General features: G+C 39.6%; 1 protein-coding gene across 3 annotated transcripts in view; it reads left to right on the forward strand.

The window, feature by feature from the left end:
- The first annotated feature begins 703 nt into the window (after positions 1-703).
- Positions 704-24,481, forward strand: part of CBLB (Cbl proto-oncogene B) — a 128,161-nt gene continuing 104,383 nt past the window's right edge. For 2 of the 3 annotated variants that reach the window (XM_048293783.1, XM_048293784.1), the window contains exons 1-3: positions 743-825; positions 1,733-1,891; positions 11,506-11,756. In XM_048293783.1, the coding sequence (XP_048149740.1) occupies positions 1,745-1,891; positions 11,506-11,756 (398 nt within the window). In that variant the 5' untranslated portion in view covers positions 743-825; positions 1,733-1,744. Of the gene's footprint in view, positions 826-1,732; positions 1,892-11,505; positions 11,757-24,481 lie in introns of all 3 variants that reach the window. The other variant, XM_048293782.1, reaches the window with a different exon arrangement.

The following is a 24,481-nucleotide window of genomic DNA, read 5'->3' on the forward strand; positions in this document are numbered from 1 at the left end:
CCTTCGCTCTCAAGAAAAGAGTAAGAAAAACAAAAACAAGAAAAGAAACCAGACAGAGGGAAAAAAAGTTCTTGTTCTTTGTGGCCACAAAAAACCCCAGCAAACTCCCAAATGCGCGAAGGGGAAGCGCAAAGGCAGCGCACTCGAAAAGGCAGCAGGAACTATTGGTTGTTAACACACTCGAAGCGCTCCCACAGGCAGGGGTCCCACAGCCCCACGAGGGGAAGGACGGACACACTGCCACAGCCCCTGCAGACCCCACAGCCAGGGACAACGTCACCATCCCCATGAAGGCAACCCCCACCCGGCCCCCATCACCCCCAAAGGTCTCAGGCTGCCCCTTAGCCAGCGCCACCAGGTGGGACCGGAACCCCACCCCCCTCGGCCCGGCCGCAGCCAGGGGCCGGCTCTGCCATCACTCCCACCCCTGCCGGCCGCTCCTTCCCGCCCCTTCCCCACCCCGAGCCCTCTCCCGGCCGCCGCCCCGCCCCGTGCCCACACCCGCGCCCATTTGCTGGATGCCGCGTCAATCAAGCGCGGCCTGCCCTAGTGATTGGCTCTGGGGCGGCAGTGTTCCCGCCTCCGGGCAGAGGGCCGCGCTGCGGCGCGGCGCGCAGGCGCGCACGGAGTGTTGTCCTGGGGGTGGGCATGTTCCGAGGAGAGGAGCGGCCGCCGGCGCGCCGCGGGGAGGGGGCGGGCGCGGGCGCGGGAGAGGGAGAAGGAGAAGGAGCGGGGTCGCCGCCGTCGGGGAGCCAGCCTCACTTCCTAGGAGTGCGGGGAGACCATAGCCTGCCGGGGGCTGCGAGCGGTGCCACAGACAGACCTGTGCGTGTGCATCTCTATCTCTCTCTCTCTGTCTCTTTTGCATGTGCCTGTAGGACTCTCCACACACGCGCGCACATTTCCACCCCCCCGCCGGGCGGGCTGGGCTGGGGTCCGGGAGGGCGACGCGGGCGGCGGGGCAGTAGCTCTCCGCTCTTCCCCGTGGGGCAGCGCTCTCCCTCCCGCCGCCAGCAGCAGCCGCACGGGGCAGAGTCCTGCGGGGCGGCCGGCGCGGAGCCGGGACGGGCGCGGGTGGCGGGGCGGGATGCGCTCCGCCTGCTTCCCGCGGCACTGAAGCCGCCGCGGCTGGAGGGAGGAGAGCCTCGTCCGGAGAGACGCTTCGCCTGTGCTCCGCTCCGCCGCGGGCGCTGAGGAGCCTCCCTGCCGCCGCCTGCTCCCGGCTTTCCCGGCGGCCGCTCTCGCCCTTGGCACACGGCCGTGCGGTGCCAGTGTGTGCGTATGCGTGAGCCAGGTCCGTGTGCGTGCAGCTGCCCCCGCCTGCCCTGCGGGTTCCTGCCTGCTCTCTGCGCTGCCTTCCTCTGCTCCCTCTTCCCGCTCCTGCCCCCGCTCCGCCGCGGCCTCTTTTGTTGTGCGGTGCCGGGCATGTGCCCGCGGCCGGCGGGCGCAGGGACCGGCAGCGGCGCGGCGCGGAGCCGGGCGCGGCTGTGTTCCCCTCTCCCGACTGTCGGTATTGACAATAAATCCGGGATCGCTCCTGCCCATGTAAACCTGGGCCAGGTGGGTTTACGCTGATTGTCATGGAAAGTTAAGCTTGTTCCTAAACGTGCCCTGATCTTGCCCTTTCCTGCCCGTGGAGAAGGAAGTGTTGCCTCGCAGGCTGCGGCGGGTTCTATGACAAGATGTTTTCGGAGCACCTTGTGAGCCTGTGTTTCTCTGTCGTTGCGGCCAGCTTGGCTCCCAGATGGCCAATTCCCTCAACGGCCGGAACCCGCGCAAGGGACGGATCCTGGGCTTCATTGATGCCATTCAGGATGCTGTGGGCCCCCCCAAGCAGGCAGCTGCCGACCGCAGGACTGTGGAGAAGACCTGGAAGCTTATGGACAAAGTGGTGGGTGTCTCTGTGTGTCCGTGTATACACGGTGAAGAATGGGGCTATTTAAATAGGTACACATGGGCAAAACAGCTTCTTCCTGCAGCTCTGAGTGCTGTGCTGCATGTGCCTCGGGATGTAAGGGGACTTATGTTTTAGGTTATTTAAGCATCATTTGTCTTTTTTTTTTTTTTTTTTTTCCTTTCCAGTGGCCTCTGGCTATGTTTTTTTTAATCTTGGTTTGTGGAAGGAAAACAAATGTGTGTGTTTGCCTTAGGCTATTGTTATTTTCAGATCCTTTAAAATGACTCAAAGTTGAAGAGCTGTCCCAATCAAAAGCTGCTTAACTTAGACTCGTAATCACATATTCTCTGTGTTTCGTGTTGGATCACACTGTTAGTCTGCAAACAAGACCTCTGAAGTATTAAATGTCAGTTAAGCTAATTGTCCTGTGAGTATGTTGGTGATGGCAACATAGATGTGTTTGTGCTTTTAGGAATCTGCGGGGGGACTGGGGGATGTCACTCTTGTCAGTTTAGTAAACAGATTAGTATGGCATGCCTAACTTTTTAAGTATGTGTTCTGCATTTTAATGACTTATGAGTACGTCTACTCTTAATTTGGAAACTAGAAATACACTATGCTGAAACTAGTTTTTCAGGAAGTGGGGGGATAGGCTATAGCTTTTTAGCTCTTATGCTTCCCCTCATGAGCCTCGTACATTTTATTTAGTAGTCTATGAAATGACAGCTTGTATCATGATTATCTAGGGGAGTGCCTTACCAATGGTAGGAACAGTTTGATTGTAACATGGATTGCTGTTCAGGAGATTCAGACACTGTGCTTTGCACACGGGGTGATACTTAAAAGCTTCCTCTTGAAACTTCTGAGCAGTGAGGATTACTACCTGTTGGCCTTGGGTCTGTATGGCAATACAGTTACCACTTTTTAACTCAGTGGTTATTTGTGACTTAGGGTAACTCTTTGCTTTCCCTGTGGCTCTTGTAAAATAAGGTGTTCAACATTTCTTAATGTTCATCATTAGTTATACTGGCAGGGTGGAGACTATTTTATATAATATGCCTTTACAAGTGCTTAAGAATTTTTTAAGTCCTTGTAGGCTCTTTTTTGTTGCTCCAAGAACAGTGTTTGCATTTCCACTGCATTTACTGATAGTGATTATAAACTGAAACCCCAGCTTTGATAAAAATGGTTATTATCACAAAGACTTTGGTGACATTTGCCTGTCAGTGGTCAGGATGCTGTTACTAGTGAGGTCTCTTGTACTAAGAAGTGCAAGTATAAATACTCAAAAGTAGGTACTCTTCTTCAGTAGGAGGAAGTTTTCAGCTTGGAAACTAGGAATTTGGTTTGTTGTTGGAACCCCATGGGGAATGCATAGCTCTGTTTTCCCTGTGTCAGGCCTTTTACAGATCTATATAGTATGGTTATACCCTGATTTGTTTGTATAATCACAGTTACCAGAAAGTCTTTACCCTACTGCTTAGAGTTCTGGATTGCTTTCACTCATTGAATACAGGATAACTGTATTTGTCACAGCCCATCAGAACAGCCAGGAAGGCCTGTTTGGTAGAAGTCACTGGAACAGCTGGACATTGTGCTGTGCTTCCTTTTACATTTTACTGGATAAGTGTCCTCAGTTTGGATCTTTAATGTATCCTCTTTAAGCTGCTCTCAGTTAATCAAATTTTATTTCCAAATTGTATTGAAGTATACCAGACAGGATGATGTCATAGTGTGAGAATGCTCTAGCTTGTTGCTTGAGTTTTTAGCATTTGGTACTTGTACTGAAAGGGTGTTTGAGCAAATTTAATATCCTGGCAAACAAATTTAAATCTCATAGCTTTGTGTGGCAGTAGGCACAGGAAGGTAATTTTTTCCTCTGTCTAGATCAAACCCAGGGATTAAAATCAGAAATAGAAACTTGCTCGATCAACTGTTGTTTTAAATCCCATTTCTGGAGTGTGTCCTATGACTGATTTCTGTGGTGGGTCACTGATCAAATGAGTACCTAGCGAAGGCAGTTGCTCTGCCAAGTCAGTGGAGTGGTACCCATAGTAAGGCTGTGGCTTGGAGGTCTGTTTTACTTGTTGTAATAACAGTCATTATGCTTGTTTATTCTTTAACTATGGTAGCTGTGATAACCATCTTACTGCTGCAGTAAGGTAGCTGAAGTTTTCTCCCATTCTAAAGATGTTAAGAAAATGAAGAATGGAAGCAAAGCAAAACTATTATCTTGACCAAACAATGAAAAAACAGCAGCCTTAAAAACTAGCAGCAGAGCTCAATAATTTTGGTTTGCATTTTTTCCTTTCTTATAATTGCTGTCTTTCACCTTTCTTTGATTTCTTTCTGTAATTTTGTCCTCTGGCAGATGAGGCATTCTGTATGAATTACTTGTTTGCAACAATAAGGGATTAACTAATACTACAAACGTTCCTACCCTATCAGAACTGTACTATGAGGGTGGTTTTGTGGTGTATGCAAAAATTCTGGCTACCTAGACACCATGCAAACTTCTTTGTGTAGAATTGGTTATGTGTCCTGCTTTCAAATTGTTCAGGTTTCATGATAATACCACTTTGCCATGGGCTGATACTTTAGGTTGGAATAGGCAGAATATTGCAGTTCTGTTGGGGAGTTTTCTCTTTAAACTTTTACTACCAGTCTGAAAATAATAATGGACTTTTTGAAAAAGAGTTCTTTAGCAGGAGAGAATGTTGGAATAGTGCTCCTGCTTAGAGCCTTGTTTGTAAAAGTCACCGTAAGCAACGTTCTTGCAAGGAATTAAAAAAATCTGCATGTAGGTAATCAGTGAATGTAAATTGCTATCTGTCTATATATCTTTCCTTTTTGTACTTCATACACTGGAATCTGTACTTTTTGTGGTTTGTTGGTATGTCTTAAGTGAATTTACAATACTAACTGCATTATTAAAGGGAAAGCAATGGTTAGCATCAATGTCAGGTTTCCCTACTGCTTTTCTCATAGGTAAGCAGTAGCTTTACCATTAAGAACCAAAAATACTTTGTTTAATTCCTGTGCAATGCAAAGGATAATATTTCTTTTATGGTTTAGAAGGCTAGCCTTTCTTTCCAATGCTAGCATTGTTTAAGAAAGTTGACCACATCTTTCTGGACTTGTAGGAAACAAACTACTACTTTTAAAATATGATGTATATTTTAGAAAGTTTCTATCCTGTAAATAAATGAAAAATGAATATTGTTAACAAATAACTCAGGTCTTCCTTTAAACTGTGTATAAATTACATGAGATTTTTTTTTTCTGAGATTGTAAACCTAATGGTTTTTAAAACCTAGACCCTAGCCATGTATTAATATTAGAGAATAACGGTATGTCGAGACTAGCCTTGGGAGAGAATTACTACTATGTAAACATTGGAGTAGTTAGGTCAGTTTACTGCTTGGGCTATTTAGAGTTGTCAGTACTGTTCTTTCACACTTCACTCTTGCGGGATTCAAACTGAGAAAATCATGACACATTCTGAACAGGATTCTTAAAACAGGTATATTTCATCAACTTTCAATCACTTTTCATTCCTCCTATGCATTGGACCTGGAAGTAATTAAATTTTCTACTATGAAGATTAACAATATTGCCTAAACTATTTGGGTGCAATGTCATGGCCCACCAGTTGCTTGACTCCGACTGTATAAATGGGGATGGCATTGATTTGCTGTTTAGTAATTATTTAAGAGCAAACTAGAGTGCATCTCCAAAGCTTACACTATTGACTTAGTGAGTAAAAGCTGTGTTACCTCTGCAGCTTAATATTGTGGTTTTCTTTAAATTAACATCTGTCAGCATCTGAGTATAAAGAGCATGGTAGCTGAAACTGTGTGTGCGAAGCTTCGTGTAATTGATTCTACAGTCAAAATTGGTAGGAAATCTTATGTCCTGCACATGCTGCTTATAGAAAAAGAATACAAAATTAAACAGAGAAACAGAAGCTTCTCTCTTTCTAGTTGGAAGAGAGTAAAATCACCCTCCAAAGTCAACTGTCCTTGTGTGTCTGTGGCATCAGCATTCTTCTTGTTTATTCTTCCCCTATGGAAACATATGGCTCAGTTGCAGTGTGGTAGCTGTTGAGCAAGCACTTACTGTATTTTCAGGCAAAAAGATTGGTGTTTGGGTCACCTTTACTTATATTCTCATGAGAGCTTTATTTTTGCGCAAAATCAAATGCGTTGCAGTTAAGGTAACTTCAGGCAGGAAGAAATCTGTGTCGAAGAAGCATAATGTTCAAACTTGGACCATTTTCCTTATTAGCCCCTCCTGATTAAGTTTTTCAGAATTCCTTGTTGGTTGCATTGGATGTTGTGGATTGCTGGAGAAGTGTTACGGTATCTTAACTGCGGAGCTACCTTTATGCTGTTTGTGGTGTGTCAAAGCGTTTCCTAATTCTTTGACTGTTTTGTACAGCATGGCAGGAGATGTTCCTTCAGTTGGGCGACTTGGAAGTGTGGTTTTGGAAGTGTGTGAGCACTGATGCTTCAATTGTTCTAGTCCATTCACTGCAGCTGAAAACAGTGTTTAGCGGATGTCCTACTCATTAGATACTCTGTTTTAGCTGAGTTACTTTCCTTGTATTGTCTTTGACTAGCATTAGGTGTTTAAACAGATTGTGTTAAAGCTGCTATACTTTGCTTGAACAAGGGTCCTTTTGTCAAATGAGTTAAGGGGCTTTCAACCTTGCTTTAAAAAGTGTATAGAAGATAGTTTTTAGCAAGAAATTAATTTGTCTATGTACAGTAGGCCTCCATTACTCTAATCTCTGATGAGGCTATGAAATAATGCCTTATAATTTAAGTCAAATATCTTTAAAAGTGTTATGAGTAGTGGCATTTATTTTAGATAGGGGTGGGGGAGGAGAGGAGGGAAGAGGGGGGTTAATGTTCTTTCTGCAAAGGAACTAGAGTTAACTTGTCTGGAAGTTCCAGAGTTAACTGTTTCAAAATCAGTTTCTGGTAGATTAGGGTATCGCTTCAGTTTTCACAGAGTTGCACTCCTATTGTTTCTGTGATTCTGGATTAAGTACTTGGATTTTTCCCTGAGTGTGAGCTCATGAAAGGAGCTTAATTTTGCCTCAGTTTGCCTCAATAAGAGATATTTTTTACTAACTTGCATGCTTCTTTTCATTTTTTACGCTGAGTGCCTGCTAAATATATACATGCTTACTTCCAGTCATAACAATACAAAAATCACAGAGTGATATGATTCATGTCCTCTCCGAATGTGTTGGTGTAAAGTGCAATATAGCGGTCTTTACTTTAGGGGTGTTGGGGTTTTTTTTGTTTGTTTGTTTTGAGTTCTGTTTTCTTTTGAAGAAAGGTCTTGGCAAACCTTTTGCGTCAGCAGGTGTCATTTCTTGTTGCTTACTTTTAATTGTGAACTGCTGTGGTACGTGTCAGGACATCCTGACTGGAAACCATATGGTTTACCAACCATCTCTTTACAGACTTCCTTTGAAGCCTTGTGCACTCTGTGAAGTGAAGAAAACCCTATACTACTTCAGTGGATCACTGACTTGAACTTCATATTAGTATTTTTTTTCAGTTATAGTGCATAAAACTAATGAAGGTGTTGATGAATTTTGTTTGGCTTTCTTAAAAGCTTGTTCTAAAATGGAAGGTCCTGGTAATGTGCCGTATTTATCTCTTCAAATTCAGCAGAAAGTGAAGCCTTGTAAACCATCTTGTATGTAATGACGTGAAACTGAGGAAAACTTTCTAGAACTTCTGAAAGAGAAACTAGTTCTTCTCTATAACTGGATATTCTTTTTGTATATGGACTGATGTTGAAAATACAGCAACCAGCATAAGCAAATTGCTTTTTCTTGTTCTAATCAAGAATGGTAGTTCTAGTATAAATGATATTTTAATGGTATTTCTAATACATGTGAAATCACTTATATTTTGCTTGTTGGCACATCTGATCGAAAAGATAAACTTCAGAAAGATAATTAATTCTTTGTTCATGAGATTTAAGTTAGGATAAATAAGTAATTCAAAATTACTGGAGCCACCTCTGCTTGTGGTCTGCTCTCATTGCTGACTTTTTTTCTCTGAATAAACATTTTGATCTTCAGATTTTTTTTTTTCCTTGTACTTGTTACGTCAGAAAGTTGTAAGGCCTTATCAGTGACAGATTTGTGTCACCTGTAGTTCATCTTGTGAAGAATGTCAGTCTGGTTTCAAGTTTTCACTAAATCAGAAGTCACAGTGAACTCAAAGTTCAGAGGGAAAAATCTATTTTTCATAAAGATTTTCACTTCTGTGTTTGGGATTCCAGTTCTTCTAACTCTTCTACTAAAAGACATTCATGTATGTCTCTGCATGGATGATTTTCAGGTCTGTCTACACATGTAAGATTCTTTGCCCATGTTTCTGAAATCTCCTTAGAGAATTCTACCTGTCAGCTTAACTTCAGTGCTTTTCTGAGCTTGAAAGTATGCTGTCATATCCAACCTTTATTCTTTGAGAATGCTGCTTTAGACGTCTCCTAACCCACAACTGGGGCCCTGTTGTTCCTTTTTTTTGTTCTGATGGCCTTATCTTTATCACATAAAATATAAACAAATTATTTTCAGTTTCAAGGTCTCTTGCAGTTCTGGATTGCAGTTTCCAGAATTCATTACCGGTCAAGAGATGATCAAATACCTTTATGCTGTACTTTTTTTTTTCTTTCCTTCCAGCTCATTCTGAACTTAAAGGAATTCCTTTATAAGCCATTAAATTGAGAGCTTGCTTTGAAACTTCGCTGTTTATACCTAGAAATACCAAACTGCTAGTGTTCAGTGTCTGAACCACTCTTCAGCATGTTGAACAGCTCATGTATTCATACTTGCCTGCTTTCTTTTTTTTTTTTTCCTACTGAGGTGTAAATTTCTCTGGGATAAGGACTGTTCTACAACACATCAGAAGGCTTCCTGATGTATCACTTGGTCTAAAAGTTGAAAGAATAATAGAAATTACTATAATAACAATCAGTGAAATGAGGAGACCTATTGTGTCATGTTTTAAATACTGTTTTGAATGGTGCTAGACTTCTTAAAAGCTTCGTAGTGCTTGACGTTTGTCCACGCTATCTCCACTTTTCTAACTATGACCCCCTGTTACCTCAGTCTAATTGCCTGCTTGTGTTCTTGTGCTGTGTACGTGTCAGAGGGTAAGAAACTATTTCGTGTTTGCTTTGCTGTTTGGGGTGCATGAAGGTCTGTTAGTGGCAGTAGTGTCTTAAGACAGTGAATTTCTTAATGGTGTAGATGTAGAAATTGCAGGAGAGGTCAGCAATAGTGATAGAGCTTTGAGTTTAGAGAGCTGAGTGTTATAGGATATAGGCTTGTTCCCCTCTCACCCAGAAATGCTCAAGACTACTTTTTTCAAGTTGATAGATGAATAGGAATCTACTTTCAGCAGTATTAAGATGTTTTTATAAACTCATTAGCTACCTCAAAAGAATGCCAAAGTCACTAATATATAATGTGGCAATCTCCAAATGATGCCTATAAAACTTTGATACCACATGGTCTTAATTCTTTTATAAGTATTTGCATCTGTACAGATGCACACATATCTAGAATGTGTCCCTATGCAATGTTTTAGCTGAGCCTGAATAGCTCAGTGCACCAGCAGTCAAAAACTACCTGTTAGTTTTAGTCTCTCTTCTTTCTGGAACAGAACATTACAGAACAAACTATCAGAAAATTTAGATAGCCAGGAGACAATTCTGATCTTGTTATGTTAAGGATGTGTAGGAAACAGTGAGTACTTTTGTCTTCCAGAAACGTTTTCAGTGGAGACTAGATTCAAATAAAGGTATTTGATTAGTCTGAACTTATTCTTTGAGTAATATACATTCAATTAATATTTATGCCATTTGGGATCACAGTGTTTCCAAGTCCATTGAGATGTTTTCTTCTATTTGGTTTAAGTGACAAAGTTTAGTTGTGAAGGGGCTACAGGGGTAGTTTCTCTGAGGCACTGCCAGAAGCTTCCCCCTTGTCCCATAGATATAGTGCCAGCCAGCTCCAAGATGGGCCTGCTGCTGGCATCCCATCGGCAGCAGTGGTGCCTCTGGGGTAATGTCTTGAAGAGGGGAGAAAAGCTACTGTGCAGAAGAAAATTGCAGCCAGGGAAGAGGGGAGTGAGAATATGTGAGAGAAACAACTGTGCAGCCACCCAGCTCAGTGGAAGGGGAGGTAGGTGTTCCAGGTGCTGGAGCAGAGGTTGCCCTGCAGGTTCACAGTAGAGCCAACATTCACTGTAAGCCATAGAGCTCCCCATGCTGGAGCAGGTTGATGCTTGACGGAGGTTGTGACACCATGAGGAACCTGTGCTAAGACAGGCTCCTGGCAGGACCTGTGCTCCCATGGAGAGAGGAGCCCACACTGGAGCAGGTTTCCTGGCGGGACTTGTAACTGTGGAGAGGACCCATGCTGGAGCTGTGTGTTCCTGAAAGACTGCACCCTGTGGAAGGGACATGTTCTAGAGGAGTTCATGAGGAACTGTGGTCTGTGAGGGAGAGACTCATGTTGGGGAGGTTCAAGGACGACTGTCTCCTGTGGGAGCAAGGGAAGAGTATGAGGGGTCCTCCCACTGAGGAGGAAGGAGTGGCAGAGACAAGGTGTGATGAACCGACCACAGCCCCCATTCACCATCCCCCTGTGCTACTGGGGGGGAGGAGGTAGACTGGAGAGTAAAATTAGGCCCAGGAAGGAGGGAGTGGTGGATGGAATGTGTTTTTAAGCTTTGGTTTTATTTTCTTGTTACCCTAATCTGATTTGATTGGTAATTAAATAAATTAAATTCCCCAAGTAGAGTCTATTCTACCTGTGACAGTATTTGGTGAATGATCTCTCCGTGTCCCTGTCTTGACCTATGAGTCTTTTGTTATGGGTAGGGGAATGAGAAAGAAGCTTTGGTGGACACCTCCCCATCCAGCCAAAAGCAAAGTACTGAACTTCTATTCCAGCCAGGAGCTGAAAAACAGTGAATTTATAATATTTTGTTTCCTGGTTTACAGTATCTGTTTTTGAGTGACTTTAAGTTTCTCTGTTGTAGCTAATAACTTTTGAACCACTGTCACAGTTCAGACCATTTTCTTATGTGCAGAGCATTCAAAATTAAATTTCCCTAGGGTCTAAGAGGTTATATTGTTAGATAGAGAGCCAGCAGATGACAAAGTAATTTATGTCAGTTCTTAGTAGATACTTAAACATCTGTAGGTAAGTTAACCTGCAGCAAACAGATCTGTATGAAAGTACTACTCTTGGCATTTGTTGCATGCTGTGTTTTGATATGTTCCTTAGCATATATTAGACAGGAAAAGACATACTTTAAGGGCAAACCCACAAAATATGTAGGTAAGCTTGTTTGCTCTTTATAGATGTGACAAGATTAAGTCAAATTCTGCCTATTTTGACATTAGAGACTATGCTGGAATTTCACAGAATATAAATGAAGTAGGATTTAATTCTTTTGGACTGGAGGTTGGAGAAGTATGTTACATCCAATAACTCTGAAGATAACAGATGAGTTTTTGTCTCAATGTATTTCTTGTCTTTTACATTCTCTTGTTTTTGCTTATAGGTAAGATTGTGCCAAAACCCAAAGCTTCAACTCAAAAACAGCCCACCTTATATACTTAACATTCTACCTGACACTTACCAACATTTGCGACTTATACTGAGCAAGTATGATGACAACCAGAAACTAGCACAACTCAGTGAAAATGAGTATTTTAAAATCTACATTGACAGTCTTATGAAAAAATCAAAACGGGCCATAAGACTCTTTAAAGAAGGGAAGGAAAGAATGTATGAGGAGCAGTCACAGGACAGGTAAGTGAAATACTTAAATATGAAGTAGACTGTCTGGTCTGTCTGCATTCTTAACACTGTTGTCTGCAGCCATTGTTTTGACATTTTTAATTATTCAAAGAGCAGAAATATTTATTGCTTGGATTCATTGACCCTGCAGGTCAATCAGTAATTTGCTGGGTTTGTTTCACTGTATGCTCTTATCTGTCATTTTGTGACCTTTAAAACCAAGTGCATTTCCTTCATAAAACATTCATTTCATTGTAATTACTTATTCACAGGGCTTACAGTATGTAGTTTTTCCTGTGGTAGAGAGAGTGACTGTTAACTTGGATTGAGCTTGACCTTCCTTCCTACCCTGGTTTCTTAAACTTTGGGAACCATGATGAATATTGACTTAGGGTTTTCACAAATGATGGAATGAAGCAAAACAATGTTCATATTTTTCAGGTATTACATGATGTTATGGTAAAGTAATGATAATGTTAGTTTCATTCTGAGAAACCTTTTCAGAAGCCTCATGGCTTCTTGATTTGCAGTGGTTCAGTTTTTAGTAAAAGGAATTAACGTCCACTTTATCTGCACTCTTGGTGGTAACTGAAGAGGTTTTTAATATTTGATTTGATTACCTAATATTTTAAAAAATAATATTTCAGGAAATTCTGTGCAAGAGCTGCAGTCTTGTTTTGAGAAGAGGGGGATACAACATTGTTGTGGCCATTAGTCTTTGCCTTGTGTGGTATAACTTTAGATGTATTCCAATGAAAGAGATTATGCTCTTTCTGAAGTCTTCTCCTTTTACAGGAGATAGTGGGGAATGAGAAATCAAGTGAATGGAGGATTGAATTCCTGCTGTTCTTTCTGTCTGCACCTGAGCTCGGAGGCAGGCATGGTTGCAGTGTAGTTCTACAGCTGGTGAAATTGTCAGTAGAAGCAGTGAAATGTCTACATTCTTGTACATGTCACTGCTGTTATGTTTGAATTAGACGTATGTTCCTTCCAGATCTTTGGCAATGATTACAGCTATTCAGTCTACTGTGGCAGTCTTTTGGGCTTGGTAGGGTGTCTGAAGTTTGCTTGACATCTAAGGAATTTTTTCTTAAAGAACATAAAGACTGTCCTGTTATGAATATACTTTGGCAAAAATGCTCAAGAGTAGCAAAATGCACTGTTTAAGATGTTTTAGTGATGAGTAAAGATTTTAATGTATGAATGTTTTTTGTGTTTGAATTTGCAAGTGTGTAAAGCAGTGTTTTCACTGTTGATGCATTCTTACCAGAGCCCCTGAAAGTGTTATCAACACTGAGCCTATGGCTGCCTATTTTAAGCCTCCCATTTGGTATAAGTAGTTACAAAGGAAATACAAACCTGTTATGGTAAGGGAAATTTGACAGAAGTGGTTGAACTATATAGGCAGATTTTATTTTGACTTACCTGTGTTGTATGAAATCCTAATCTAATTACAGGTTTGCTTAAAGTTAGCAAAAATTAAAGGCAGTTTCCTTGTCACTTTTTCAAAGTACTTGCTGTAAGCTCTGTACAGTCATTCAGGCAGTATCTTCGTAACTATATCTAGTTGCTAGAGTTGCTTCTTTCCAGTTACCCGTTTCATTTCCTGCATTAGGGTAACAGTGGTGATAGTAGGATGTCTTCTGTGAAGCACAGAGTTTTTGAAGAAGGTGTAGTTAGCCTATTTGCTGTGTGTTTGTTTGGGCCGTTCTTATGAGATGGTGGGAGAGGAGGGATTTTAAAACAAATCATATTAAGGAAGTGCACTGAATCACAGTAACTATTTCAGGCTTTTAAAATTAGTGTTTCAGAAGGTGACAACTATCTTATTTTGCCTAACTGATGGAGCTCAGAGCTTGAGGAAAGGAGTGTAATAGAAATGTTTTTCTTGTGTTCAAATTGTTAGTTGTGTTTCCTATACAAATTGCATTCTGACTGTCAGACTGCTTAAACGAAAAAACTGTAAGTATTAGTTCATTAGCTCATGACCCATGTAATTCCAAGTAAAAGTCTATATCTTTATGATTTCAGTGCATCCTCTTTCATGTATTGATGATGCTTAATCTGTATCTCTGTCCTAGTTTTAAGTTGAATGAAGGTACAGTTGTTTGCTGAGCCATATGACTAAGTATTTGAGCACTGCAAAGCAATGCTTCAACATACTTGATCATGCTAATTCTTGGTAGCTTAGCAAAAGAATTGTTAATGTGTTTAGCTTCTTTGCTTCCCCATATGCCTGCATTAACCTTATTTGTTAGTATTATAATGTAATTGTAGGAGTGATCATTTAAAGATGATATTTTTGAAGATGCTTCTAAAATGACTGTCAAATTGAAGTAGTCAGTTTGTAGTAGAAATATTGGGAAATAGTCAATTTTAAAAAAAGGCAAGGCAGATCTTAGCGCCTGAACAGTTTCTGTGGTTTTCAGTCTTATTCTGTACTGGTTTCTGGATAAAAGGGCGTCATGGAAAAGAGAAATGCTTCATTCTTCATAAATTTGATTGGTATCATTTTAGCCTATTAGCATTATTGACTAATCTTCACTTCTATAGTGATGGTACATTTAGGAACCGGTGCCAATATACATCTGATTTTATTTGTGTGATGACACCAAAATTACTCTATTGTGAGTAATTTATCATGAATTTTAGTTCTCAAAGATCCTGTGAATGAATTTTAGTTTTCAAAGATCACGTGGATGAAACAAGTTAGAGAAGCAGCACTAATGCAGTGTAAGCTTTTGTTTTAGCTATTTGTACATAATCTGACTGGCACAGCATCTTGTTTCCATATCAAATGCATATGATAGCCATTTAAGAGTAGTTGGTGCTGTCATGCTGTATTCTGTTGGATGAGTCTTGCTAAGAAGGGAAAATAGGGTTTGCAAGTTCGTTTCTTGTCCTTAACTGCATCTATTTTCTGGGTATGGTGTCTTCTACAAAATTAGGTCCTTTCAGTGTTCTTGTTGAATGAAGTAAGAGATAATGTCCAGTAAGTTTTGTAAAGTGTACTGGATATAGGCTGCATAAAGTTTTTCTATGAATGAAGTAATTTTAAGATCTTTTTGTCACAAATGTTACTTTTTAAAAGGTTATTAACACAAGCTTATTAGAATTACTGGTTCAGGCTTATCTACTCTTAAAATGCTTTCCGTGTCTTTGAAGGTTTTGGGGTTGTCTTTTCTTTTTTTCGTTCCTTTTCTTTGTGCCCTTTGTTGGGAAGTAAACTAAAGCTGGAAAGCATAGTTTCTGTGAAGTCCAAACTTCCTTTCCTCTTGCTGCGTTCCAGAATTATGCATTCAGAAAATATAAAAACTTTGTAGAATGGCAGTTTTTGAGACAAATGTGTTAGCCAGGTGTAGAAATCAAGAACGTAAGTTATAATAATAAGACTATCAGAAGAATAAAATGGCAGTGGGGAGATTACATTTGGATTCGTTCAAGGTGCTGGACATAGCCTTCAGTTCTTACTAATGGAGACAAGTGGGAGGTTTCCTGTGATTTCCTGTAAATCATATCCTTAGAAGAATATGTCTTGAAATGGAACTTATTCTCTGACTTAATATTGCTTGCCTTCTGCTATAGGCCCTTTATATGAGGAGAGGCAGAAAAGTATAAAACCAGTGTGTATACTTACTTTTAATAATCTCTTAAAATGCTCCTTGGTTCAGCCAGAGTTAGTTGGCTGTTTGTTTTAAAGGGTATTCCAGAAGTGGAGGATGGAAGGTGGATATTTCCTAAGTAGTGGATGGTATGGATGAAGATATCAAGAGGAGAAGACTTGTGATGGTTTTGTGGTCAGTGTAGAAAGGTGTGCATGCAGGAAATGTCAAAGAAGTCCTTCAAGGTGATCACAAAACCACTTCTGTTTCTGTCTAGAAAGTCTTACTAAATTCACTTGTGCATCTGGCCATTTGGTGTCTTGATTCAAATGATGTGTTTCGATATTGTACAGCTTGTTTAAATGTTGGCACAGAACTCTTATATTCTCAAGTCTTCTAAGGAAGTCTTGTACCTGCAATTCAAACGATAGATCAAGTTCTCCTTTGTTACTGTTCATGTTGATTAGTGGGTTTATAGAGTATTCCATTTCTCTCCTTAAGTCTGTGTTGACAACTGAGATCAGTCATGGTTCTTGGATCAACACCTTGAACTGGCACATTAAAGTACATAACATTCTTTCTGCTGCAGAAATTTCTTGCCCATTCCTCCTTATCCTGAAAGTACAGACTTGATGAGAGGGTAAGATAGTATCAGGATGGGTGTCAGGTGTGCCAGCTGTAATGCAGCAGCCCTTTGTGTACTTCTGTCCTGTAGTAAGTGTGAGGTAACTTACCCTGCTTCCTTGAATTACTTCCTCTGTATCACAACCTTGCTGTTTTATTTACAGGAATTTAGGAAGTTTATAACTTAGCTAGCCTCACAACTTGTTTGTGTCTCCAGGCAGAGGAGGTTTTGTTGATTGTGGGAAGGATCAGGAAGAGTAAAGTTTTATTCAGGATGATTTTGTTTGGAGAAGTTAAGATTGTTTTGGCTGACTTCTTTTTGTTTGACAAACAGAATGTACAGATTCAGGAAAGGATGTTAATAGCCCTTTTCATAGAGCCAGTTTTGGCTTTGGGTTGACATCATAGAGATAACTTGGTAATTGTTGAAGAAAAGTTATGGGCCCCTTGGTATCCTGTGATTTGTTCCATTTTCCAGGCATGTTATGTAGTTTTTGCTCTCCAGTAAATTCCGAGCTAAGATACACTTACCATCAGTCTGTTGCTTAACTTGATATGTAAACCCCTAAACTTAAACTGTCTCAACACACTTTAGAGATATAATATATTGACTGTTTTACTCTAATCTTGCTGAAGCTGAAAGGAAACTAGTGTTTGTTTTTTCCCCTCTTGTATTTATTTACCTCTATTTTTAGATGACTCCTTCACTAGATTTTTAGTAAAAGAAGTTGCCTTGCTCTCCTTGAAAGTCTTCTGGAGTGTTGCTCCTGTGCTGTCCCTAGAAAAAGGAGGGCACTTTTCTCTTTAAATGTATAACATAAATAAGGTAATTGGGAATGGAACTTGGCTACAATAAATAGCCTCTAATAAAGAGGCTTTTTCTAAGGAAAAATGAGTGCATGACTGATTAGATGGGGCTGCATGGGAGGAGGAAATGTAATGAATTTTTTTTTTAATCTTTTATGTTACGGTGAGAATTTCCACCCTCTTCTCCCCTCCTGCTCTTTAGATGTGATGTAAAACCAGATGTGAACCAAACAGCTTTAATAAACCCTCTGGTGTACCTGACCCACATGAGTAGTTGAGCTTCAGTGCGGATCTGGTGGACCACAAGGCATTTGCTATTTTTGGTTATAGTTTAAATTAAAAAAGGAATGTTACACAAACACGCTTTTCAGACAAAGAGACTCTTGTTGCAGAGGGCAGGTGAGAACGCGTGGAGGTTACAAATGGTAGAGCAGTATTATGACAGCTTGTTCTCAACATAAATGCAAACAGGCTGTGTGACTGCAGTTGTTGTAAGGCAGTATTTAAATTTTAGATTTTTTTTTATCATCTTCACTACTTGGGGGTGGGTATTGTCAAATGAGAACAAAGGAAGTATTAGTACCAGAGTTACTTAGAGGCAACTATTTATTCAGATTGCAGAGGAAGGCAAGGATTTTAAAACCACAAAAGATGCTAATGAAAAAATAATGGCTTGTAAATTCTTATAATTGATTTAGATCCTTGATTCATATCTAGTTGTGTAGAGGAGAGAGATGTGCATTTTGCCTTTTTACTCGTATAAAATCAAACAGCATTTTGTATGCTAGTGCAAGGTCTCTTTCAGGCATCATCTTACAAGTAATGTGGTGTTGACAGTGATGTCTGGGTAGAGTTCAGCTGTTTGTAAGGGGATATATACACAGTCTGATATTTTCCTTGTTGTCTTTTGTATAATTATTTATGCCTGTGAAAGTGTGCATGATGCTGTTCCCAAATTTTAAGGTGCCATACCATTTATACGCAGTTTGAGCAGGTGTGAAAGCTCTCAAAAAGTGCAGTTAGGGGAGTCAGTCCTTCAGGCTTCCCATATATTAGTATATATTCCTTTATGATAAACCTAATGGTAGTTCTACTGCTAGGGTTATACAATGTGACTGTTGCAGTGTCTAAACTGACAGTTTTCTATATGATTTCAGCTCATCTTTAGAGCATAATATAGGATGGCACAATGAACTGGGGGAAATAGGTGGTTTTTTGGACATACAGTGCTTTTGATAAGAGATCTCTGGAAATACTCTGTTGCAGTGAGGATACCAGTACCCATTTCTGGTCTGCAACAGCTCTGTCTCACATCCCTTCCCCATACTTGCCTGCAGGGTCTGTATAGGGAACAGCTGTGCTTGTGGGGGTGGGCCATGGTCACCATCTATTAATAAAGCTGTGTTCTTAGGTGTGATAAAGCCCAAGTTAGCAACTTTGGGAACTTTTTGAAGAGCAGGCACCACTGACTCGTGAATTTAGCATGTAGAAAGGAAGGCTCCTGTAGTGCCCCTGAATGCATCTTTCATAATTCACTTTTCTATGCGCATTTGATTTTTAGAAAATTTGGTCTCTGCTTCCCTATGTCAGAAGCATTCTATATTCAGTGATAAGGTATTTGTTTTAGGATGCCTTCAACACTAGCCTGCATGATGGAAGCTGCTTGCCATGCAAACAGGAACACAGAGAAAGTTTATAGAATAAAGGGTCCGTTTTTATGAAATGTATGCCTAACCTTATAAGCACATCTAATTTTATTTTCAGGCTGTAAAAATAAATGGTTTCCTTTTCCTAATCTTCTGTGGCATTGTTTTCCATTAAAAATTAGAAACATGAAAGAATAAAAGTCTGCTTTTATTCTATAAAGAAATGAAAAAAGCACTTGGGAGTAATCACTTTCAAGTGCTACACTTGCTGTTTAGTCAATAGAAGCTCTTTGAAAGTAAAGTAAAGCCAGTTTATAAAAACAAATGTGCTGTGGTGGTAATCCTTTTTTCCAAGGAATGCTTGATCAAAAAACCAGCCTAGAAGACATGCTTGCTGTGTATCAAACCAATAGTAAAGACAGTTTCACTAACCTGTAAAGAGTAAGAAATAACCTTCGTGTGAAAAAGTGGCAGTATATGTTTTGATTAACACAGCTGAAGTTTTAGTTCAAAACAAAAATGACAGAGTGGGATATTGATGGAAAAGCTGATGGATGGAACTACCCTATTCCATTCATTAAAATTCAGGATGCTAGGGAGTACTTTGATAATGTCATGGAATTTTAAAAATATGTTGTGATCATTTGACCTAAATTTTTTTTCTTCCTATTCTGTCCTTTGCTTCGGTATTAACAAAGTTAATTTACTTGAACCCTATTAAAAATAACAGAGTTAATGTAATTATTTAGCAAGTCTTTTTATCAGTGGCTGCACGTTTGCAAGCTAACTTTCTCTTTAAGATTCTGCAATAATACTGTGCATGCTCTAGAATGAGACAAAGCTTTAATATTGTTAATAACAAGGAACAAGGGTTTGTGGTTAAAAATGTAGGTTTGCTGTTGTCTGCACAGAACAGTTTTGCTGCTTGCAAGATGAATATATTGGCACGTTTCATTCTTTTATATTGAGCAATTCCAAATGATTTAAAATCATGTTTTCTTGAGAGCTAGTTTAGGAATATAATTTGCTTGATTTGAAAGAAAATGTGGTATTTACGTGAAAGACTGTGCAACGAATACAACTATTAAAAAAACCCAAATCAACAGGGTGAGTAATACACAGAAAGGACCAAGAGTAAACTCTTAAAAGAAGCACATCTTAACACATAATACAAATGGAAAAAGAAGTTAGTAAGTGAATTATATGAGGGATAAAACTTCCTGAGCAAGCAACCAGGTGACTATCATCAGTGTCTTGTTCGCAATGTAGATGACTGAAAACATATATAATCTTTCTGGTTTGAGTGCAACCACGGTATTCCTTATTGAAATGTTTTTATATTTGTCTCTAGCATATGATAAAACATTGAGTACTTTCCCCATCATTTGCTCAGATTTCATGTTGGAATTAAAGAGCTGTTCTGTCTCATAATGGAAGATTTTCCCCATAATCTGTTTCATTACCTAATTTTTAACATTGTGTGAAGTGAAATACATATTGAATAGTATATTGACTTTATTCTTGCAAATACCTTGGCAGATCAGAAAATTGGTGAAGAAGTAATTGCTTGTTCATTTCAGTACTATTTGGTCATAATAATTATTACTTCTGGTGTGTCTGATGTAGAGATAGATTTAACTGTATTTCTTCCTACTATGATATAAGACAATAAACTAAAGGGGAAACATAGAAGAAGCAGATGCCTAACAAACACATTTCTGGGGTACATGATGAAAGACTGTAGTATATGGTAGTGTATGGATTGAGCTAAATTTAATTTCTGTATGGGTAAGCTTGTTGTGATCTCTCTGTAAGAGGACTTTCATTTATAATTCTTGAATGGTCAAACGGTGGAGGTGTAATTTTAGCCTAGTATCTGATGCCCTGTATATATCAGGACTCAACTGGGGACCTGAACAGCCCACCTGTTGAGCTAGTCTTTCACTGTTACTAGCTAATTTTTGGCAAGCTGTGACTCTACAGAGGGAGAAGAATTTTGGGGAAAAATTATTAAATTTAATTTTTTTATTCTACTTGATACCGTTGTGGGAGAGTTCACAAAACACATTTTTTAATAAGATAAACCGGTGAAATTATATGGCTTTGAAATTGGAAACAACAATAAAAAAGAAAATGATTCCTATCTTCTGTAGCAAAAATGTGTGAAGATCACCTTATTTATTCCATGTTTCTTACTCAAAGTTATCACTAGTAATAGTTTGAGCCTTACTTTATTTTGTCTGTATACTGAACAGATGTGTCTGTAGAAATAAAATCCACAACCATATCTCATTTTAAATATTAGCCCCAGTTTTACATCTACCTTGCACAATGCAAATGTCTCCTGGTAGGGAGGAATACCGAATAATAAGCTATGGAAGTCTTACCAGCTCCTGATTAGCTTCTACTTTCGTCTCTTGAGCTCCAATCCAAAGTATTGCCCTGTGTCTGTTTATGTTGATATAACCAAGAGTGGAGAATACCAAGACTCTTGCAGAAGTACTTGACATATTGCAGGATTGGATTAGACATGGCGTACTGATGGCAGAAAGAAAAGGATCCATGGGCTTGTTTATAAGTGAGTAAAATAAGAGTGTCTTGCAAATGCTGATTAATTATGTTTGGGGCCCAGTGTTCACCTTTTCTTTCTGGTATCTGTTGACTAACTTTTCCTTCTTGGTTTAGGAAAGATACTCCCCAGTTTAGTGTTCCCACAAACCTCAAACCACACACTGCCACTCCCTCGCCTCCTCTTCCCTCTCCCTCTGTGCTGCAGCAGGTTGAGGAGGAGAATTGGAGGCACAAAAGGCAAAGATAGGAACAATATACTGGAAGCAGCAATGTGGTAAGAAAATGAACAGTAGCAGTAACAATATTAATAACAAAAGTGTACAAAAGGAAGAGTGCGGAGCTTGACCTCACCGCAGCCATGTTCCCTCTGGCTCAGGACCAGCATTCCCACCACTCTGACCAAAAGGCAATGACCTTTGGTGATATGGAACAACATTGGGGTCCTGGCCATGCCCCCGTCCTAGCTGCTGCAAAAAATTAACCCTGCCCTGGCTGGAACCAGGACACACATTCAAAGAAGTGAAACCTAGATACTTAGTGAAACTTACATACTTAGAAAATCTGTGATTGTTCCCTGGCTTGTGCAGAGGATTATTCTGTGACAAATTCTAGTCTTGATTACAGTAAGAATAAAGAAACATTTTAATCAGCTTAATTGTTTCTTTACTCTGTGCGTGTGCTGCCCCTCAGTAATGTTTTGAAGGCTTTTACTAACCTCTTTATTTGTCCTGAAAAAAACCCAAACACCTTCATTGGTTCTATATCAGAAATCCTCTTACTTTTTAAGAGGTGATGAGTTAGCTTGTTAGTTATCACTCTTAAAATATGACATTTTGGGCAGTACGGTATTGTTTAAGAAATGACTGCATGAGAAAAAATTTGCCTCCCGTTACAAGTTAAAGGGCATTAATGTGAAACAGACAAATGTATTAGCATCTGTTTTCAAATTGTTCCAATGGAAAATGGTCCTTAGCCAACAGAATATTTTGCGAACTCAGAGTTGATTCTGAGTCATGAATGTCTGTCATGGGAAGTATGAAATGCAGGGTCAGTAATAAAACGTCTTGTATCCAAGAACATTTGTTGGAGCAATGTCTAAATTTTTTTTAAAAGCAGTCATTAATTGGTGAGACAGGTGTATATCCTAGAGCAGGCCTTGAATTCTAACTGCTCTCTAGTGGGAGAGTGTGAAAAGACGAAGAGAAACACCTTCAGGTGTTTTCATGCCAACATTTTGAACACTGTATGGGGCTACAGAGAATTAGTCATTGTGTAACTTGTAAAAAATTAAATTACTATGTTACCAGATTACTTTAAGGTTTAGTATCAAAATCCCTGAGCACTGTTCTTGTTTTTAGAAAATGCTTAGTTTTGACAGAAGAAAAATAATTTCTTTGAAGTCAAAGTTGAAAGTTTCAGCAAATGTGATATGTAAGCCTTCCATCAGTACATTTAGGATAGAGCTGTGTAAGTTGTATTTAATACTCTATAAATGTCATACATGTTAAAGGAAGATATAATGCAACAAATAGAGCCTGAAAATATTTCTGTTTGTTCAGATATACAGCCTGTGGTGAAAATCCTGAAGTGGAGAACCTGTATTCCAACTGTTGTTTGTCATTAAAAATGATGGCAGTCTCTGTTTAGAACATCTGCTTGCCTAATGTGCCAGCAATAAAGGAGATGTCTATGTTATGTTAACTTAGCTTGTTTTTGTCTCTTCATTTCTAAGTATTTGGTTTTAAAATACTAGAAAAAATGAATCTTTTTGTAGTGAAATATTCTAGCTTTCAGCTCTGAAACATTATCATAGGAAAAGCATATATTCAGTTGCTGGGTCATCTCAATAACGCTGAGTTGGTCATAATGAATAGTCTGTGTCTGTATTTTTTGTTCAGTTCGAACACCTATACTTTAGTTAGGTTTTTTGCTGGTTGCCTGAGTCGTAGTAGATCACTTACATCTAAGTATTACGGCATTTAATTTACTGTACAGCACTTCCAGGTTTTTCTAGAATTAAGAGTAATATTTACAGTTACATGCTTTTTCACTATAGCAGCAGAGTAATGGCAGGTGATAGGAGTGCTGATAAAGGCTTGTGTTTGTTCTAACTTCATAAGAATTTTTAATCCACTTCATAACTGCATCTCACTGACAGCTCATTCCCAGTGGCTAATGCTCCAGTGGTTTTACAACTTAATGATACATATTCTGTGCTGAAATTGGGAAAATACAGAAAATGTGGTGTATATAGCCAATTTTTTTGGCTTGCTTAAAAGGTCATATATCAGCAGTCTCCTCCAGTATATTTTTTTTTAATGGGCTTCTTTAATATAGAAAACTGGAAGACTGTATTGTACTATTTTTTACAGATCTCTTCATATCCTTTTTACTCCTTAATTCATAGCTGTAGCAAATACACAAAGATTCAAAGCAAAAAAAAAATAAGAAGTATGTAGCATCCTGTTCATGTGTTTCCTTTTACTGTTAATCCCTATAATTAATGCCCTATGAGGAATGGGGCTCTAATGACTTACAGAGCACAGTAATGTAAGAAGACAGTGCTCGTCTGGGGGGTGTTCAGCAGGATGGATCAGGGGTGACCCAGGCAGTACCCAGCAGTCCTCCAGTCTGTGCTTCTGTGGGTTCATTAGCTACACCCCTGTATGACTGATGGGCTTGTAATGATTGTCTGAAAGGAATCTTGCCTTACAGAGTTGTCTTGAGTGGCACTGAGAAAGACTTGCTTATTTTCTCTCATTTTTCCACTTCCAGTGGGAGGAGGAAAAGAATGGGGGAGGGTGGCTGTTCTGTGGGGCTCATGGATCCCAGCAGTCACTTTGAAATAATCTTTAATGAATCCCAATGCCAGGAAGAGACGTTTTTGAGCACCACATAGCAGTTTTTTAGTAGCTAAAGAGGAATATGAATGCAAAATACATTTCTGAAAGCACAAAAGGTTTTTTCAGAGTTTTCATTTATTTGTGCTGCATGAATTTAGTGTTATTAATGCTAAACTGTCATGGGCAACCTAAAAGATAGTGTTTTAGAATCCTACAATATATCTTTAAAAGGACTTGGAGGGACTTTTTTTTGGAATTTTTTTTTTAAATTTTAATCAGTCCTTTATTAAATGATTTCTGAGAATGCAATTTGTTATTGGAGTGGATAACTGAAAGGACTTTTGACATACCTTCTCAAAACCTACAAGCCCACAGCCTACTGGAAAGGGTAATAGCTAGGGAAATATTGGCAAAATAAACTAGCTTGTGTTTACTCAGAGTAAACAAAGCAACAAAAAAGAGCGAGACCCATCTCTTAGTATCTGCTTTAACATGGTAAAAGTGTCTAGTGGCTAAATTCTTCGAACATAGTGGAACAGAAGGGTCCTATCTGTTACACTGGTTTGCAGCACTTGTTGGGAAAAAGAGACATGTACATGTACTGTTCCTTTGTTTATCTGCACTTTGTTTTCAGGTAATATTGT

Source organism: Corvus hawaiiensis, chromosome 2 (assembly GCF_020740725.1).
Source record: "Corvus hawaiiensis isolate bCorHaw1 chromosome 2, bCorHaw1.pri.cur, whole genome shotgun sequence".
In the NCBI taxonomy this organism is placed as follows: Eukaryota; Metazoa; Chordata; class Aves; order Passeriformes; family Corvidae; genus Corvus; species Corvus hawaiiensis.